This window comes from Setaria italica, chromosome III, assembly GCF_000263155.2.
Source record: "Setaria italica strain Yugu1 chromosome III, Setaria_italica_v2.0, whole genome shotgun sequence".
Lineage (NCBI taxonomy): Eukaryota > Viridiplantae > Streptophyta > Magnoliopsida > Poales > Poaceae > Setaria > Setaria italica.
In genome coordinates, this window is record NC_028452.1 from 40118971 (window position 1) to 40138306 (window position 19336).

The 19336-nt window shown below is 44.2% G+C and overlaps 1 protein-coding gene across 1 annotated transcript; it reads right to left on the minus strand.

Moving 5' to 3' along the window:
- Window positions 1–1651: 1651 nt before the first annotated feature.
- Window positions 1652–9250, minus strand: LOC101758068. The gene is made up of 15 exons (XM_004962604.2): window positions 9002–9250; window positions 8368–8462; window positions 8143–8256; window positions 7210–7314; window positions 7058–7129; window positions 6776–6888; window positions 6535–6669; window positions 6389–6457; window positions 6198–6285; window positions 6020–6091; window positions 5837–5937; window positions 5444–5561; window positions 5298–5357; window positions 4517–4627; window positions 1652–2014 (listed from the first exon to the last, which is right to left on the minus strand). Exons 1-15 carry the CDS (start codon window positions 9168–9170, stop codon window positions 1910–1912), a joined length of 1527 nt encoding a protein of 508 aa, XP_004962661.1. The 5' UTR covers window positions 9171–9250; the 3' UTR covers window positions 1652–1909.
- Between the last annotated feature and the right edge of the window lie 10086 nt (window positions 9251–19336).

Genomic DNA, 19336 nt, shown 5'->3' on the forward strand with positions numbered 1-19336 from the left:
ACTGCTTTTTGCATAGCCGATTAGATCTGTTCCAAGTGTTGCTACTGGGGTATTTTAGTTTACTCTAGCAGTTTTCTTCACCAACGTTACTTAGTAATCGGCTGTATTATAGCCGATTTTTTTATTACAGCAAATCGGCCGATTCGCTGATAAGCTTCCTCGAGATCGGAACCTTAGCCGATCGCAACCTCTGGGATCTGACACGTTTCTTTCCTTGTCAATCAACAGGTCAGATTGGCTGGCACGCCGCGCGAACCGCACTAGGGCGATCACCCGGGTCATGTGTCCGACGCTGGAAGTTCAATCGGCTGATTTCTAGCGCCAACACAACTGGATAAGGATTCAAGGCGTTTTACTTTTACCACATATATCCAATTTTTCTTTTTTAAAAAACACTGGCAAACCGATTAATAAAGGGGAAATAATTTTTCATTTTACTTTTAAAATTGAAAATATAATGCATTTGCCGGAGGAAATAAATACAAGACCACGTTTGGAGAGGGAGTGAATAAAAAATAACTTGTAGGTTATAGATTGTATAACTATAAAGTTTTGGTCTGTGTTTGTGTTGGGAAGCATGAGCACTCACGTAGTCTTTGTCAACATAGACATGACTACTTAAAAAGGCAATAGTTCATGCTCGGAGAAAATCCATGAGACAGTAGTTTTTCCCCCTCCCCTTTATTCTATCAGTAAAATAAATTTCATGAATTTTGAAGGTAACTTGGAGGTTGTTTTGGTGAAAAGAAAAGGAAAATAATCAGTTTGTCCATATAACAGAAATATTAAATAAGAAATAAAACTATAGGTGCATAGAAAAATTATGAACCTAGAAACGAAAAATGATCTACAATTTGGAACCGAGGAGGAAAATTCAAAAATAAAGGAGGAATTAAGTTGTCTTCCAATATAAGATTGCATAGAAGGCCCGAGAGCTTGAGGACACTCCGATCCATTGACGGCGGGGAGGTGGATCCGATGGCCGTTGGTGCCCGTGGCGCCGGACTTGGCATTGGCAGCGCCAGACCTGGCAGCGGCATCAGCAGCGCTAAACATGCATGAGCAGACAATATAAAGCAATTATTTCTCCACAAGCTTATGGAAAAAACAATCAATAAATTGGTGGTTCCTTCTAAAAATAATCAAGAAATCACGCAAACAGCATTGAGAAACAAAACATACCATTTCAAGCTAAAGGCCTCAGTTGCCGATGCCATCGGAGTGTATCGGACTCCCTAGCCCGTGAGTCCGACAGTGCTACAGGAAAACAAAATCCTCGCAGGGGGGCTTGACGAGGTAATGGCATGTCCGGATTCGGAGATTCGCGGCGGCGACGTACGGCGAGTCGTCGGACACCAAGCGCACGCCCGCCCCCGGCCCACACGCTATAAAACGAGCAGCAACAGGCTGCAACTCCTGCAGAACAACGCAGAAAGCTAGCATCCATCGGTGGATCCAGGGAGGCAGAGGCATGGTTTCGCGCACGATCCTCGCCACGGTTTGCCTGCTGCTCCTGAGTACGCTCGGCGGCGCCCTCGTCGAGGCACGTCCTGGGCTACGGTCGCCGCACCGCAACGTTGCACCGGTTAGACGTCGTCGCCTCTGGACGGGGAACGCCGCCGGAGAGTAGTATTGTACGCCACTGAGTAGGGAGACATGAAGATTCTGTACTGTTTTTTCTTATTACATATGATTGTGTTATGTACACACAACATGTTCCATTCTTCAACTTTAACAGACCAATTTAAAACACGCACTCTAGTCTTGTAACACTCTTCCCGTAAGAAGGAAAAAAACAGTGCCTAACTATGACCCGGTGCGGTAGACATGTACAAGCGAACAAATTGCAGGATGAGATGTGTGTGCTTTACACGGACATAAAGAAGTGTAGTCCACCGCCGTGTGGAACTCAAGAAGTAGGACTCTGCGCTCGCATCACCAGCTCTTCCGTCGTCGTGCCAATGATCTCATTCGCGCGCTTCAGGGGAACGCAGAGGATCCTTCCGATCGAGTCCTGCGAGGGGAAAAAAAAAGGAAAACCTTACTGGTGCATATTGTCAACCGTTTCTCTTTTCGGCACACCAAGAAAGTCATTTTGAACACCGACTGTATCTATCCATTTGCTATTCAGTTATGGATGCAAAAAATCATGCGGTTGACACAGTTGTCTGCCCAAAGGAAAACTGGAGTGCCGAGAGCTGCGAAAAATTAAGCTTGAGACCACATATTGCTCCTTCTAGTTCTAACCATGTTTATTTAACCAAAGAAATAAGCAACACATTGCTCTCGGTCAGCTCCTTCAAATCCAACAACAACAACAACATAGCCTTTCAGTCCCAAACAAATTGAGGTAGGCTAGAATTGAAACCCAATAAGAGCCACGAATACCCAATAAGAGCCACAAATCAGAGTACGGGTACATCCCAAACAAATTGAGATAGGCTAGAATTGAAACCTAATAAGAGCCACGAATACCCAATAAGAGCCACAAATCAGAGTACGGGCACATGAATAGTTTTTCACGCACTCCTATTCAGGGCTAAATTTTTTTTTTTTGTTAAATTCCATCCCTTCAAATCTCCTATTATTGCCTCTTCTCATATTAATTTTGATCTTCCTCTTTCTCTCTTCATATTACTATCATGCATCAGGATTCCACTACGCATCGGTGCCTCCGGAAACCTTCGTTGGACATGTCCAAACCATCTCAGCTGGTGTTGGATAAGCTTTTTCCTCAATCGGTACTACCCTAACCTATCACGTATATCCTTATTCCGGACTCAATCCCTTCTCGTATGACCGCAATCCAACGCAACATATGCATTTCCGCAACACTTATCTGCTGGACATGTCGTCTTTTTGTAGGCCAATATTCTGCACCATACAGCATTACAGGTCAATCGCCGTCCTATGAAACTTGCCATTTAACTTCAATGGTACCCTCTTGTCATATAAAATTCCTAATAACATTCCTGATGCTTGGTGCCACTTCATCCACTCCGCTTTGATTCTATGACTAACATCCTCATCAATATCCCATCTCGTTGTAGCATTCATTGTAGCATTGATCCCAAATATCAAAATGTATCCTTCCTAAGCATTACATGGCTTTCCAAACTGATATCTCCCTCCTCATGTGTAGTAGTGCCGAAGTCACATCTCATATATTCAGTTTTAGTTCTGCTGGGACTAAACCCTTTTGACTTTAGGGTCTCCCGCCACAACTCCAATTTCCTATTTACTCCTACTCGACTTTCATCAGCTAGCACTACATCATCCGCGAAGAGCATACACTAAGGGATATCCCCTGAATGTCCCTTGTTACCTCATCCATCACCAAGACAAATAGATAAGGGCTCAAAGCAGACCCTTGATGCAGTCATATTCTAATCAAAAAGTCATCTGTGTCGCCATCACTTGTTCAGACTCTAGTTACAACATTGTTGTACCTCTCCTTGATAAGTCCAACGTACTTCGTTGGGACTTATGTTTATCCAAAGCCCACCACGTAATATTCCTTGGTATTTTACCATACGCCTTCTCCAAGTCAATAAAAACCATGTGTAGATCCTTCTTCTCCCTGTACCGCTCCATAACTTATCTTATTAAGAAAATAGCTTCCATGGTTGACCTTCCAGGCATAAAACCAAATTGGTTCATAGACCCGTGTTATCCTTCTCAAACGATGCTCGATAACTCTCTCCCATAGCTTCATAATAAGCTTCATAGTAAGGCTCATCAACTTAATTCCTCGGTAATTAGTACAACTTTGAATATCTCCCTTATTCTTGTATATTGGTACCAGTATACTTCTCCACTCTTCCAGCATCTTGTTCGACCGAAAAATATGGTTGAACAATTTGATTAGCCATACTATAGCTATATCCCCGAGGCATCTCCACACCTTAATTGGAATACCATCCGAGCCCATCGCCTTAGCACTTTTCATCCTTTTCAACGCCTCTCTTACCTTAGATTCTTGGATCTTCCGCACAAAGTGCATGTTGGTGTCATCAAAAGAGTCATCCAACTGCAAGGTTGTGTTCGCAATCTCACCATTGAACAATTTGTCAAAATACTCTTGCCACCTATGTTTGATCTCATCCTCCTTTACCAAATATTCTTTGTTTCATCCTTAATGCATTTAACCAAGATATTCTCCATTTCATCCTTAATCCAACTTGGATCTGAAGCTCCTTCAAATCCAAATAGTTTAAATATGCTAGATTTAAATAAAAACAGTCAAAATCATCTGATAAATGATAGCAATCAACTTGCTTCAACCAACTGAAAATCAGATATGAACTTCAAATTTGAATCGAAAGGTGCAACCATGCATGTTTGGCATGCAAACATGGCTAGATTTAACCAGCTTTGCAGGAAACCAACCCAAAAATAAGTGCCAACCTAGAAACAGAAGGTGATGCAGTTTGCAAACTATGGCCATTGGTGACTTAAGGTGTGGAAATGGTTAGTAATATATACTTTAACATTAGAAAAATCGACTGAGATTTACCCGATGAACAATGCTAAGCTTCTCTAACTTCTGGATAGCATCATGAACATCAAAATTGCACTCTGCACCGAACTCGTCTTTGATTAGCTCTTCACACCGTAAATCAAGATCCTGGTAGGAACAAAAAATTGAAAAGAAAAATGTAAGCTCCCTAAATCAACAGTAATTTGTACTAAGATGAACCAAAAAAGAAGGCAAAACGTAGCTGTTGTACACTCTACTTGCATGGCATTTGCTGGAACACATCTTGTAACCATGATTAGACATGTGTAATGTATTTGAGCAAACGACATCCAAATGGAGCCATTTTTTTAATTTTGGTGTGTCAATCAAGCCCTCCCAACAACTACAACCACACGAAAATTTCTTATCGCAACCATTCTGTACAGATCAATTTCGCCTAAATGTAATTGCTTTTAATTTTTAACCAAGCATTCAATGCAGTATGCCACAACCAAGAATAGAACACAAGGATCACACAATAAGGTTGGAACATTTTAACCATTGATAAAAAAAACTCTAGGTATATGTTTACCATCTGATAGGATGCACTGCGCTCTAACAAAAGGACAACAAACCTGAACAATGCAACTCAGAGCACCAGTGAGTACAACTTCAAACAAGCAAAGGGTAAAAGAAGAATTGAGATATGTGATGGGTGAATCTATGAAGGAGGGTTCCCAAAAGAACAAGACATCCTGAGGTCACAAATGCTCAATATGTTCAAAGCAATGCAAAGAAAAAAAGAATGTAGACTGTAACGCCAGTTAGCTATGCTTACTTGTACTGTTGCTTTTCCCTGCTCCATTAAAATGTAGTAACAAATTATGACCTCTTTAACCTACATCAAGTACGATGGGATATCAGTAAAGACAAGTTATAGGTACAAGCTTCTGGTTTAAAGTATTGTTTTCAACTGTTTCATACTTCTTGCTGTATCACGTCATCACATAAGTGGAGAAGAGTTCCTTTCCCACTATCAAGCTGTTTGTCATACATTGATTTTGTAATCAAATTCTGATAAATTGTCATATTTTGTTGAAATCTGCAAATAATCAAGAAACAAATCCGTCATATACCAGCAATAAAATTGACTACATATTGTGAACAAAATATCTAGCAAGCGTTTAGTCAAATATACTAGAATCAGTGCATTATGAAGAAAAGAAGCAAGATTACTCTACTAATAGGAATTTACAGTTTATTGCACTGCAGTGAGTCAACCAATTATTGGAATGACTTTACAACAACAAAGAAACAACATTAACCATGGCACTCACGGTAAGAAGGAAAAAAAAGGGCTGTCAACTAAGCACTTACGTGAAGTAGATCTTAGCACAGTACCCAATCACACCAGACAAGATTGCTATGACAACCCATACATCAGCCTTTGGCATTTCAAGAGAACCAACTAGGGTAACCTGCATGTAGTAAGCTATTTTTGATATAGTAAAAGAATTACTGTAGCTGCAAGTTGGGATAACCAAACCATTAGAAACATACCAAACCGATAACAGCAGAAATGAGAAACTTGACCCAATCCATAGGTGTAAGCGTCGGGTTTTTCTTCTCCGGCTACAAAATAACTTCTAATTCAGATCATTGACAACAAGTACGGATGCAAATGAAATGATGATGAAACTCTTATACATGAATCTAAATTCTAGTGATTTTATCGTACAAGAACAATTTCCATGTCAGCCATTGGAATATTCTTGAAGTGCTTTACAAATATTCCTCGATCAGGCTTAGTCTTCGTGCCAGCCCTCCTGTACATAAACAATCAGCACATCTAATATAGCTGCATCAACAATAAAAACACCACAGTCCGTCATGAATTTGAAAGTTGAGCGATCAGAACATTCAAGTTACCTGTACACCACAATCATCCTATCAAATGTAGGTTCTTGAATTGTCATCTTACTCATCAGATTTTTCATACTGTCACCAAAAGGGTAGAGGCATGTAAGAGGATAAGTTTGGTAGTATACCAAATTTGAATGAGAACACTGAGAAACCTTAGTTCAATTTTTTCTAATCGAATTCTCTCAACAAATAATTCTGGTTCTTCCTCGTCTTCATTAATTTCATCAGTCTTCTTGGTGTCTTTCTTTGGTTGCAAATGCTGTTTCTTAGAAAACAATCTATCAATCCTGAAATAAAAATAAGATCTCATCAATATAATGCCAAACAATATTTTGGTACATTTGAGTAGACTGCGTTGAAAACCAAAAGGTTGAAGCAACAGAGTGCATGTACCTAGTAAACCTGAGCAATGACCTCCAAGCTCGGGATATCATTACATCTACTTTCTCCATGAAAAAGTAGTCAGTTGTTCGATCAATTCCAACGCCCCGGCGAAAAATAATATACTGCAAGATGTGGGCAATGGGCAAATGTGACTTTGTGAGTTAGGAAGCCATGAGGAAAACAGACTGAGGTTGATGAAAACATCCAGAAGCTATTGTGAGCTCTTAATCATCAGCACAGAAATATAAAAGCCACCAGGATGACAAGAAAAGCTTTAAGAACAGATAATACCTTGTCCGCAAATTCTGGTAGATTTTCATGTGGATGCTCTTTAAAATATTTTGTCAACAACTTCTTGTCTAGCTACATTTCAAGGTAAGCAAATAGGTGAAATAGAACAGACTACTTCTGTGTGTTTACTTTAAAATGTTTAAATTTCAAACCTTAGATTCGTCAACTTTGATTGGAAGATTCAATAGATATTTTCCAGATTGCGCAATATCATACTCTTCATCAGATAACAACTTGAAGTTGCTTTTTTCCATCACCTGCTTGAACAGAGCACAAAATGTTTAGTTAGGAATGATGGAGCAAAACTGGTTTTTTGCACAACTAAATATTAGTTGAACATCTCATAGTCACGCCAAAAACAGGAATTCTTATCTACATTCAAAGGATGAAAAGTAGTTTTATCAGTTTCATTAGCATCATCGTTTGAGGAGAACTGCAAAGCTGATTCAATCCAACTGAACTCATTGGTGCCACATTTGGGTAATATTGAATGTTGGGTTAAACAGGAGTGATGAAAGTTTAATACATTTATATGGAGTTTGGTCGGCTAACTAAGAATTAAAGAAGCATAAAAAGGGCTTCCCTGCCAGGGCAATGAAAAGAAAAGGAACATCGGTCACACCATCCAGTGGTTGCCATGTAGCTCATACTTCAAATTTAACTAGTTCAAAGAATAATTTAGATTCTGGTTTGATGTCAGTCCCACGCTATTCCTAAGCAGAAAATTTGAATACCATCGTCCAGCCATTTGCATTTATGAAGACGATTTCTTTTAGAAAGAAAACCTGCAATATCAGATGCAGGTTTTCCTGCATCAGAGACGAGTTCACAGTGTGCCAAGCAACTAATTTCCTACAAGAACTTAGGCCTTGAAACATAAACCATGTATTCTAGGAGACTAGGACACAAAGGCATAGCTCAATGGTGTGAAATCAGCGCACGGTACTAAATAGAAGCAGGCTGCTCCAACATAAATCTTGTCTGCCCTTAGCCTAGATTAGTTACAGTTGCATAGTATACAGTGCTGAACATGAACTTTAGTTTGCAGCATGAATAGTAAATAGAAGAACATGTACAAGTACAACCTGGAAAAGATATGTCATGAAATTGAACTCAAGGGTTTCGATTTCGTCCGGCGTCAGATTCTGCTGCTCCAGCCTCTTCTCACCAGAAACAGGATCAAACAGGGAGTACAGTTGCTGCAGTAATCAAGAACAGACAATTACACATACGGGACCAAATGGAGACCTTGCGCAATCAATCACAGAACTCAAGACTAACGAAAAGATCTAGACAATCAGAAGGCTTGCCATGAGATCTTCGAACTGGAGGAGGTACCAGGCCCGAATGGTGTACTCGACCTTCTTGCACAGCTTCAGGAACTCATTACGATCAACCTCATGCTCTGCACAGGAATTCAAAACAAAAATGATGAATGAGACGGAGGCAATTGTGAATACAAAACATTTGTTTCCATCTAATCCATTTTGCAGCACAAGAGAGCGAGCATAAGGCTTCCGTGAATGCAAAAAAATTGCATAGGAGCATCACGATAGGGACACTATTCAACAAGTTCAAACTTGAAACACAAATAATTAATGAAATGGGGTACCGTTCTTGATACAAACATTATTTCCACTAATCCCTTTTGCAGTTTTGCAGCAGAAATCTTGCATGGAGCACCGTAACGGCGACGCTAGACTACAACTGCGAGAGCATCGGATTTCACGATCCCTCGCAACTGTCGGTTAAGAAGCATGGGTACCACTCATGCCGACGGTCAGGCAGAGGAAACTCTCCCCTTGAAGCGTCCCAGGAACCATCAAACTGGCCACTGATGGTCGAAACCCAACCCAAGCACAGGCAGTATATATATAGTGAACTAAGCTACAGCTAGCGAACCGCAGCAGAAAGTAAAGAGGAATCGGGAGAAGCGGCGGCAACCGATGAGGTAGGCGAGGCGCATGAAGAGCTTGGGCTTGAGGATGGGGATGACGGCCTCCCGCTCCATCCGGATGACCTCCCGCGCCACCCCGTCCTTCCGCGCGTCCATCTTCTCCGCCTCCTTCCTCTTCCCCTCCCCCTCCGGCATCCTCCCCTCCGCCGCCGCCATCCGCTCCTCCTCCCCAGGTGTATGTGTTGCAAGCGTAACGAATCGAATCGTCTCCGCTGTGCGCGTAGCAAAGGTAACCGCTGCCGCCTGCTGGTGGTGCGCGACGGGGTGGCCCTAGCGTAAATTATTAGCTGGGTGGGGGCTCTCTCGGCCTCGGGGGCGGAGCACGTGGCGACGGCGACCGCTGCCGGCCGGGGCCCGCGGCGTCTCTACCCTGACAGGTGGGATCGGAAACCGGTGGGACCGGACTGTCAGTGAAGGTCGTCGCGTCGGGGGTGCGTCGGCTGGTGCGGGGGCTACCCGTTACCGGATTGGGACAGGTTGGACGGGCGGGCGGGCGGGGGCAGCAGTCAACTGGAAACAGTTGGGTGGGCTTTCCGTTTCATCGAGAGCGGCGCGTGCGTGGCCTGGCCTGGCCTCAAAGGACGCGACACGTGAGCTGCTTGCGAGCCGCGTCGAGATGATCTTCTTTAGACCTAACAATCGGCCACGTTGAGCGTAGGCAAAATTAAGGCTGTGCTGATCCCTCATCAAGCAACCAGTTGACTCCACCTTCTGGCTTGATTTGCAAATCAAACAGAGATTTGATACTTGTTTATTTATATGTGTGGTCGACCCGATCAGCTCCGTACATCTCCTATACCTACAGGAAAAAAAAATTGATGCTGCACGGGCTGCGGTGCAAAACTACGCTCGGTGCAGCCCCATCCTGAAATTGCGACACGTGTCCATCCACGTGATCCGACGATCGTGTGGCCCTAACTCTTACGCTTTCGGATAAAGGCTACGCTCGGCTCGCTCATAGTGCCTCTCCCGGATCTAGACCGCACCGTATTTGCCGCTTTGCTTTGCCTCCGGTGGCCAGCGACCCGAGGAGCTTCCCATCCACTGCTCCAACGCGAGGAGCGGTGCTCAGCTTGAGGTCGAATTGAGGATGGTGATGGACGCGAGATGGAGCTCTACCTCAGACGCCCTGAGAAGCTCCGAGCCCATCACCATGGTGACATCCATGTTGTTGCTCTACTTGCTACGGTTTCATTTGGAGCTCGAGTTGATTAGAAGGGTGGTTGATTCGGTGCTTGGTTAGCAATTTGAGTTTCTCATATTTGGGTTTTGCTTTGTCAGAGGTCAGCGCCTAGTACATTAAGTTGTTTTCAGATTGAAACCGTTTGATTTCTAGTTGAGAAGTGCTTTGATGCCATAGAGTGAGCACCCACCTCGATGACCACATGGGAATGATCTTCAACGTAAAGTGGCAACGATTCTCAAGGCTACCTGATTACATACATGTGTCACTGGGGCAACAACGGTTGCACCGAAATTTTTTCCCCAAAAGCTACACATGGATGAGAGTGAAAAATGAATCGTTTGTACATGCAGCCTAATCAGCTACACATGGATGAGAGTGAAAAATGAATCGTTTGTACATGCAGCCTAATCGAGTCTTTTTTTTTTTATTAGGAGAGTCTTCCTTTGGACCCAAAGTCCAGTAGTGCCATTCTCCTCCCTCCGGCCGGGTATTGAGAGATTGACGGGGCAGCAGAAGTGGGCCGCTGGCCGTAGGTGGTGATGTGCGTTCAGTGGAGATTGGACAGTACCGACGTCGAGGTAAGCAGAAGGAAATCGGTGCAACAAAGACAGGATAGTATAGTGTGAGGAAGGACAGAGGTACTGAGGTGAGACGCCCAGGACGGAGGAGGCCGTCTAGCGGTCTATGCGGCGGAGCATAGGGTTACATAGTGCAGATAAGATGAGCAGAACAGTCGCTTGCTACTAGCCTGCTGCGTCTACAGGGAAAGAAAGGCATCTACCAACCATTGAGGCCTGAAGATCGAATGAGCCACACTCACTCGTCGACTGAATAGAGCGGAATTTCAGGCGGTTGAGAAAGGTGGCACGTCCTATAGGCATACAATCGTGATTAGCAGAGCGCCTCCCGGCCCATCACTGCCCCGACGGTGGCCTGGCCCGCTCCAAGCAGACCAGTCAAAAGCCCAATTGCGAACGCGCCGATCTCCCTGACGGGCCGGCCCTCCAGGCATCTCCGCTCCTACATGCGTGTGGTCAGCATGGTTCCCCAGGTCGGATTAGACAGCGATCAGTGCAACTGAATGTACCACCAAGCGTAAACACAGTGCACACTGGCTTCTTCACTCCGGTGCCTCGCCGCCAAGTCAACAACAGGCGCTAGCGAACGGACAGCCACCCGAAACCACCACCAGCAGCAGCAGCAGGCCGGTCGTCCCACGTGGCAGGGCACGGCGGCCGGGCCTCTACCCGCGGGCGCGCCACGCGTCCCGGCCGGGCCCCCACCTCGCCGTCCGGAAAGCCTCCGGGTCCGGATCGCTCGCGTCCGCCCGGTGGGTTACCGTCATACCGTAGCGTGCGAGTCCCGACCGCCCCTCCCCGCTCGCTCTCCCCTCCCCGCTCCCGTCTCGCGCTCTCGGCGGGGGCGGAGGAAGGCCCTCTTGCCTTTCCGGGCGAGGACGGTGGGCCCGGCTAGCCAGGCGCTGTCGTGTGGGCCGCCGGGACGACCAGCGGCCAGGTGGGCCACGCGCTGCCCGCGGCAGGGGGAGCACCCGCGCGTGTGGACCGGGTGCTAGTACGCCCATAAAAAGCAGGGAAAAATTTTTGCGCCCTCTGACTGTGGGCCCAAGCGCCCAGGCACCGCCGCCCCGAACGGCACCCTCGTGTCTCTGGCTGGCTGGCTGGCTAGGTCGCTCGCTGTCGCTGGTGAATGGGTTCCAAATCACGCATCGTCTCGGGAGACGCGCCACCCACACCTGCATGTATGAGGTTACACGCCCCCTTTTCCGTCCCCCAGAGGAACGAAATCAAATCGGATGCGGGCATGCGGCAGAGTTCGTGTGAATTTTGGTGTGCGTTCTGCTGTAAGCAGCTTTATTTCAAGGAGGGTTATTTCTCGAACCACAGTACTTATGACTCATCTGCATGCATTTTTTACTGAGAGAAAATGTTATAAAAAGTGCACACAACTCACATTCATGATCCTCTCGACATCGTGCGCTTCTTCTACGGATAGTAGTAAAACTGGGTCTTGTTTAGTTGCCAAAGTTTGGAGGTGCCAAATTACTGTTACAGCACTGTAGCACAATGTAGCGTTTCGTTTGTATTTGTGAATTATTATCCAAACATTGACTAATTAGGCTCAAAAGATTCGTCTCGCAAAGTACAACAAAACTGTGAAATTAGTTTTTAATTTCGTCTACATTTAGTACTTCATGTATGTACCGCAAGTTTGATGTGATGGGGAATCTTCTTTTTGCATAGTGCTAAAGTTGGGAGTTGGGGTGAACTAAACGAGGCTGATTCATGACCAGCGTTGATCTGTAAAAGGCGCGTTTTGATTTGTGCGGCTCGTGAAGCCCGAAAGGCCCGACGAGGCTGCAGCCTGCAGTGTGCAGACGGGCGGCAGCAGGCGCTGCCCGCTGCGCTATCTGCCCGCCCAGAAAAAGATGGTCGCCATCACTAAAGCCCTTGTACTTCAAAGCCTGTCCCTCGCCGAGGAGGCCACCCAGCCCCAGCGTGTCACGGGCGCACCAGCGAGCACAAGATGGCGTTGTCAGCAGCCTAGCGCGCGCGTTCGCCGATGACACTGAGACGTGAGGTTTTTGTTCGAGCGAGAGAGAGGAAGACACATTAATGACAAACAGCGACTTTTCCTTTCTTGTCTAGCGATTCCGGTAAGCCGTGGTTAACCTCAAGAGTCAAGATAGAGTGGTTATAGGAGAATGCTATGGTACGGTGCTCCATCGACCAACTTTAATCTCTCGCACAACTAGAGTAACGACTGCTCCATGGAATGGAACGGTGCTCCATGTGATGGGAAAATAAGAATAAACTTGAACAGAAAGAAGGATAACAATGTGTTGACTTGGTCAACAGGGACGGCAATGGAAAGTTTTTTAAAAGAATGTATAGACGCTAGCTAGCCAGCGTGATCATCCTTTTGACGGGCGTTTTCATGTAACTTCAATTTCTTTCTTTTTTCGTTTAAAATTTCGGAGGTGCCGAGGTCCATATATACACTCTTGCATTGTGTTCCTACGTGCGTAATTTCAATGTACAAAGTCAAACTTTTCTTACATCCTCCAAACTCCAAAGTGTTTGTACAGGGTGATAGATTTACAGGAACTCTAGATGCACATCTAGCGGGTAACCTGTTTCATCTTTAGGATAAAATATTGTCTTAGATCTACAACAGAGAAAACATCCTAGAGGGGAAAGAAAGAGAGAGAGTGAGTAGGTCACAACCATCGGGCTTCGTCGACGAGCTCGCCATGGCGGTGACGGTGGTGCTGATGACGAGGGCGACGGTGGCAACGCGAGGAGTCGGCGGAGCTTCCCGCGTCAGCGCAAAGTAGATTGGGTACTAGGTTTGTTGGTGGGTCTGGTAGGCACGGCGTCGAACTTGGGCGTTCGTGCCCCCAGCCCCACCTTTCTTTATATGCGCTGCGCGACGGGGGCCCACCAACCATGAGTTGGTTGTGCGCAGCTGATCAGGACGCGGATCAGGGTCAGACTTGGCCATTGGGCCAAATCCGGTGGAGATCAAACTAATATTCTCCCCCTTGATCTCACCTCATGCTTAAACTTAGTCTTAAACTTAACTTGGCACCCATTTCATCACAGATCAGTGTATAGAGCATGTCTCATCATAATAGCCAGCTACATACTATCATATTCAACAGCTACAACACACCTTTCTGTTTTGAAACAGATTCTTATTCTAGGCCCTTAGTATACAGGAATCATAGGCTTTCCCGTAAACCTATGCCGGCTAAGTGTTCTCTAAACACATTGGGTGGTAAGCTTTTTGTAAGTGGATCCGTGAGCATTTCTTTTGTTCTTATATGCTCTAAACTTATGGTATGATCCTGGATTTTCTCTTTCACAACATAAAACTTGATGTCAATGTGTTTGGCAGCACTACTTGACTTATTGTTGTGAGCATAGAATACTACTGGTTCATTATCGCAGTACATCTTAAGTGGTCTTTGAATGCTGTCTACCACTCTCAACCCGGGTACAAACTTCTTTAACCATTTTTCCTGCCCCGTGGCCTCATAGCATGTTACAAACTCGGCAAACATCATGGACGATGCAGTGACGGTTTGCTTGGAGCTTTTTCACAATATAGCTGTTGGAGGTATGCCCTAGAGGCAATCAGAGAGATGATGATATTCCATTTGTATCCATGATTTGTATATTGTGTTCATTGAATATCCATTAAAGGCTACTTGAATTGATTTGCAATTATGTGAATTGTATGTGAAACTCTTTACTTGTATGGTTATTCTAAAGTTGTCCCTAGTCGGAGTTCATGTGAGGACACACATGAATATTAGACTAGCACATGTATTAGTTGATGACTATGTTTCACAAGTCATGGACATGGAGATGTTGAACTAATAATGTGGACACATGTGGAGACATGTGCTAGGACTGACCCAACACGAGAAGTAGTTCTCTCTTTAAACAACATATACGCTTTGTCCTTAGACCTGAGATTGTCGCATGTATTCTAGATGTGGATCGACCTACTTAGGGGCTATCAAACGCTACGTTGTAACAGGGTAGTTATAAAGGTAGCTTTCGGGTTTGTCAAGAAGCATGCTATGAGACATGGTCAATCAAGATGGGATTTGCCCCTCTCTGATTGAGAGTGATATCTCTAGGCCCCTCGAGTGATCGGATCCGAAAATGCATGGCCATGCTACGTACGGTTAAGAGTTAACCCACAAAGGGATTCCGAATCACAGGATCGAGAAAGAGCGGTCGGCTTGAAGCTAGACCAAATATCGTGAGGCAAAGGGAATAGCATGTATATTATGTTGTGATGGTTCGTCTGATATGATCTTCGTGTGCGTATAGGAGTTGGCACGTCTTGCTAGAGGCCGCTACCGACTATTGGGCCGAGTAGGAGTACTCGGGCCATGTCTATACGTATCCGAACCCATAGGGTCACACACTTAAGGGGCTGGAAGCCCAATTCGGATCTGATCCGAGTTGGATTAGGTTTAGAAGTACTAATGGGCCTCGGACCCAGAGGCCCGCCAGGAACCTCTATAAATAGAGGGGTGGGGGCGCCCTAGGGTTTACACCTTTTTGGCGAAAACACACCTGCCGCGCCTCCCACGCCCTCGCCTGTTGCAACTCGCGGATCTAGCAGTCCGGCTTGCGACGCTTCCTCCCTGCACGTGTGGATACCTTGGAGGTGTTGCGCCTGCAGCACTTGGATGAGCCGCCGACGAGCCACGACGAGCCGACGACGAGCCGCGGCACCAGGGGCGATCTTGCTGCACGTGGACGAGCTGCTGAGGAGCTGCTGGACGTTGATTTGATCGACTACGTACGACTACGTGATCGTCTTCACTGCATCGACGCATATCTACATCTTCCGCACCAGTAGTGCGTCGAGTGGTAATCCCGTGATCCTTATACGACAGTTCTTCCTGGTTTTACGCGGTAGAAATTTTGATTTGCGCTAGCGTAGCCTACCTCGTAACCCTACAATAGCTCCACCTGTGAGAGTGAATACATAACCTGTCGTCAATTTTCTATCATCTAAATCTCCCGCAAAGTCTGAATCTGAGTACCCTTCCATTTCAACGGAATCAATTCTTTTGTACGTTAACGTGAGGCGTTTCGTGCCTTGCATATAATGCAATGCTTTCTTTACCATTCTCCAGTGATCTATTCCTGGATTATCTTGATATCCACCAAGTATCCCGGTTACAAAAGCTAAGTCAGGGTGCATACACACTTGAGCATACATCAAGCTTTTGACAACTGAAGCATATGGAACCGCTTCCATTTGATCGATCTCATATTGGTTCCTAGGACGAAATTGTCCAAATCTATCGCCCTTGACTATGGGAGCAGGCGTAGGTCTACTCACATGCATACTATACTTCTTCAGAATCTTCTCTAAGTATGCCTTTTGCGATAATCCTAACACCTCCATTCTTCTATCTCGGTGAATTTCAATTCCTAAAATGAATGAAGCTTCACCAAGATCTTTCATGTCAAAATTTGAGGACAAGAACTTCTTCGTCTCCAGTAGTAGACTAACATCACTACTAGCAAGTAGGATGTCATCTACATACAGGATAAGGAAAATGAATTTCCCACTCTTAAACTTTTCATAAATGCAATTGTCCTCCTTATTCTCATTAAATCCAAACTTTCTTATTGTCTCATCAAACTTCAGGTACCACTGCCTGGAGGTTTGTTTTAATCCATCAATGGATTTCTTTAGACGACATCACATATGTTATTTTCCTTCCACGACAAAATCTTTGGGTTGTGCTATGTAAACGTTTTCTTCCATGTCTCCATTGAGAAAAGTTTTATTTACATCCATCTGATGTAACTCTAAATCATAGTGTGCCACTAAAGCCATTATGTTTCTAAAAAAATCCTTACATGAGACTGGAGAAAATGTCTCATTATAGTCTATTCCTTGTCTTTGTGTGAAGCCTTTTGCTACAAGTCATCTTTATATCTTTTGGTATTTCCTTTGAAGTCACATTTTGTTTTGTAGATCCGTTTATAGCCTATTGTCTTGGCTCCTTTAGGAATTTCTTCTAAATCTCAGACTTTGTTGCTACTCATGAATCTCATTTCATCTTCCATGGCTTAGAGCCACTTTGATGAGTGAGCACTTCTCATGACTTCTTCAAATAAGGTGGGATCTCCCTCCATTTGAACTTCTTCGCGGACGTAGACTTCATAGTCATCAGGAATAGCTGGCTTTCTAGCTCTTTGAGATCTTTTGGGGACCTCAGCATTTGGCACATCTTCCATTTGGGGTTGTTGCAGCTCTTCCTCATGTGTGACAACAGGTTCTATAGGATCCTGAAGAACAGGTTCCTCATCTTCATTCGTTGTTGCCACAGGAGAACTAACAACAAGTGTTGTAACCACAGTGTCCTGTATAGTCGGTGTAGCAGCAATAGGTATTGAGAAAAAGGGTTTCTGAATCATCGGAGTCGGTACATATATCTGCTTCTCTTCAAGGCTAATTTCTCAGGGTACCGTGCTCCTCCTGATCATCTCATCCTCCAAAAAGACAGCATGCCTCGTTTCTACAAACTTAGTATGTCTGTCAGGACAGTAGAAATGATAACCTTTTAACTTATCAGGGTAGCCAATGAAATGGCAACTGACTATCGGATCTAATTTCTCAATATTTGGGTTAAAGATTTTAGCCTTAGCTGGACATCCCCACACACGCAAATAATTGAGTGAGGACTCTCATTCAGTCCACAATTCATACAGTGTCTTAGACACCGACTTACTAGGAACCCGATTAAGGATGTGAATGGCAGTTTTTAACGCCTCCACCCACAAACTAACCAGTAAAGTGGAGTAACTTATCATGCTTCTCACCATATCCATTAAGATACGGTTACATCTTTCAGCTACTCCATTCTGCTGAGACTCGTCTGCTGTAGAGTATTGGGCAACTATGCCATTTTCCTGTAGAAACCTTGCAAAAGGTCCAGGAACTTGGCCATATAGGGTATGTCGACTGTAGTACTCCACACCACGGTCGGATCTTACTATTTTAATCTTTAAGCTATGCTGATTTTCTACTTTAGCCTTAAATATCTTGAATTTATCCAACGCTTCTGAAAGCTCTTTAATTGGATAAATATAACCATAACACGAATAATCATCTGTGAATGTTATAAAAGAATCATAACCATCCACAGATGTCACAGGAAACGAATCATAGATATCTGTGTGAATTATTTCTAAAATTCCTATGCTTCTTTTGGCATCTTTCTTAATTTTCTTAACAAATTATCGATGCATTGCTCTAAATCTAAAAATTCTAAAGGCAGAAGAATTGATTCCTTAACTAACCATTCAATTCTCCCCCTCGAAATATAGCCTAAATGACAGTGCCATAATTTTGAAGATACATCATCAATTCTTTTCTGCTTATTGCTCACATTCATAGACGAGGATACATTCTCATTCTTAGCGCTTACAACATTCACATTCTCACAAAGTGATAACAAATAAAGCTCGTCTTGTCTGAAGGTAAGACCAACAATCTTATTATTAAACTTGATTTTACATTGTCCATCACCAAAATGATAAGCAAAATCATCGTCTAAGCGTGATACACTTATTAAGTTTCTATGCAAAGAGGGTACATAAAGAACATCTCTTAGATGAAGTACAAAACCATTTGCTAATTCTAATAGGAATTCTCCAATGGCTTCAACTTCAGCTTGGACACCATTTGCAACTTTAATGGTTCTTTCTCCACTTTACAGGGTCCTCCTCATATGGAATCCCTGTAATGAATTTGCAACATGAACAGTTGCACCTGAATCAATCCACCAAGTAGATTTTTCGGAACTTAAATACAATGACTCATCTATGAATGTAATAAGGTCCTTACCTTTCTTGCACAAATGCTTCAGGAATTCTACACAATCCTTCTGGTAGTGTCCCTTGTTCTTACACCACTTGCAAGTGTCCTTGTCCACCACCACTTCATGGTTTGATCTTTGATGGTGATCATATATTGGAGCCTTTCCATGTGCCTTACAAGAAGAGGCATTCCACTAAGGTTTCCCTTGTAGCTTAGAATTGTTGTTCTGATAATTTCTCTTCTTATTTTGGCTCAGGTAATTGACAGTATCACCAGATGAGCCCTTAAGCCTCTCTTCTTCTTGCACACACATGGCAATCATCTTCTTAATACCCCACTTTTCTAGCTGTGAGTTGTAATTCATAGCAACAGTCTCAAACTCTTTGGGCAGGGAGGTAAAGACCAGATGGATTACAAACTCCTCTGGGAGCTCCATGTCCATAGGCTTAAGCTTGGAAGCCATATTGCTCATTCTCAATATGTGATCCCTTATTCCACCGCCAATATACTTCATACTAACAAACCTCCAAATAAGAGTGCTTGTATATGCCTTTGAAGAGCCAGTAAATTGACTCTCCACCTTTCTCAGATACTCCTTGGCGGTGTCACACTCTGGGATTGCTCTCTTATTGCCTCCAAAATGGAGCTCTTAATCACCATCATGCACTTTCTGTTTGAACTAGCCCACTTCGCACGATCAAGATCGTACTGCATTCTAATTGGTGCATAATCACGCACCCTTTTATTGAAA

Excerpts from the sequence above, each read along its gene's own strand:
- LOC101758068 (XM_004962604.2), bottom strand. The coding sequence starts at position 9,170 with ATGGCGGCGGCGGAGGGGAGGATGCCGGAGGGGGAGGGGAAGAGGAAG. Across the intron at positions 6,092-6,197 it reads CTGACATGGAAATTGTTCTT|CCGGAGAAGAAAAACCCGAC; the intron begins GTACGATAAAAT and ends GTTATTTTGTAG. Across the intron at positions 5,938-6,019 it reads TTTCTGCTGTTATCGGTTTG|GTTACCCTAGTTGGTTCTCT; the intron begins GTATGTTTCTAA and ends TACTACATGCAG.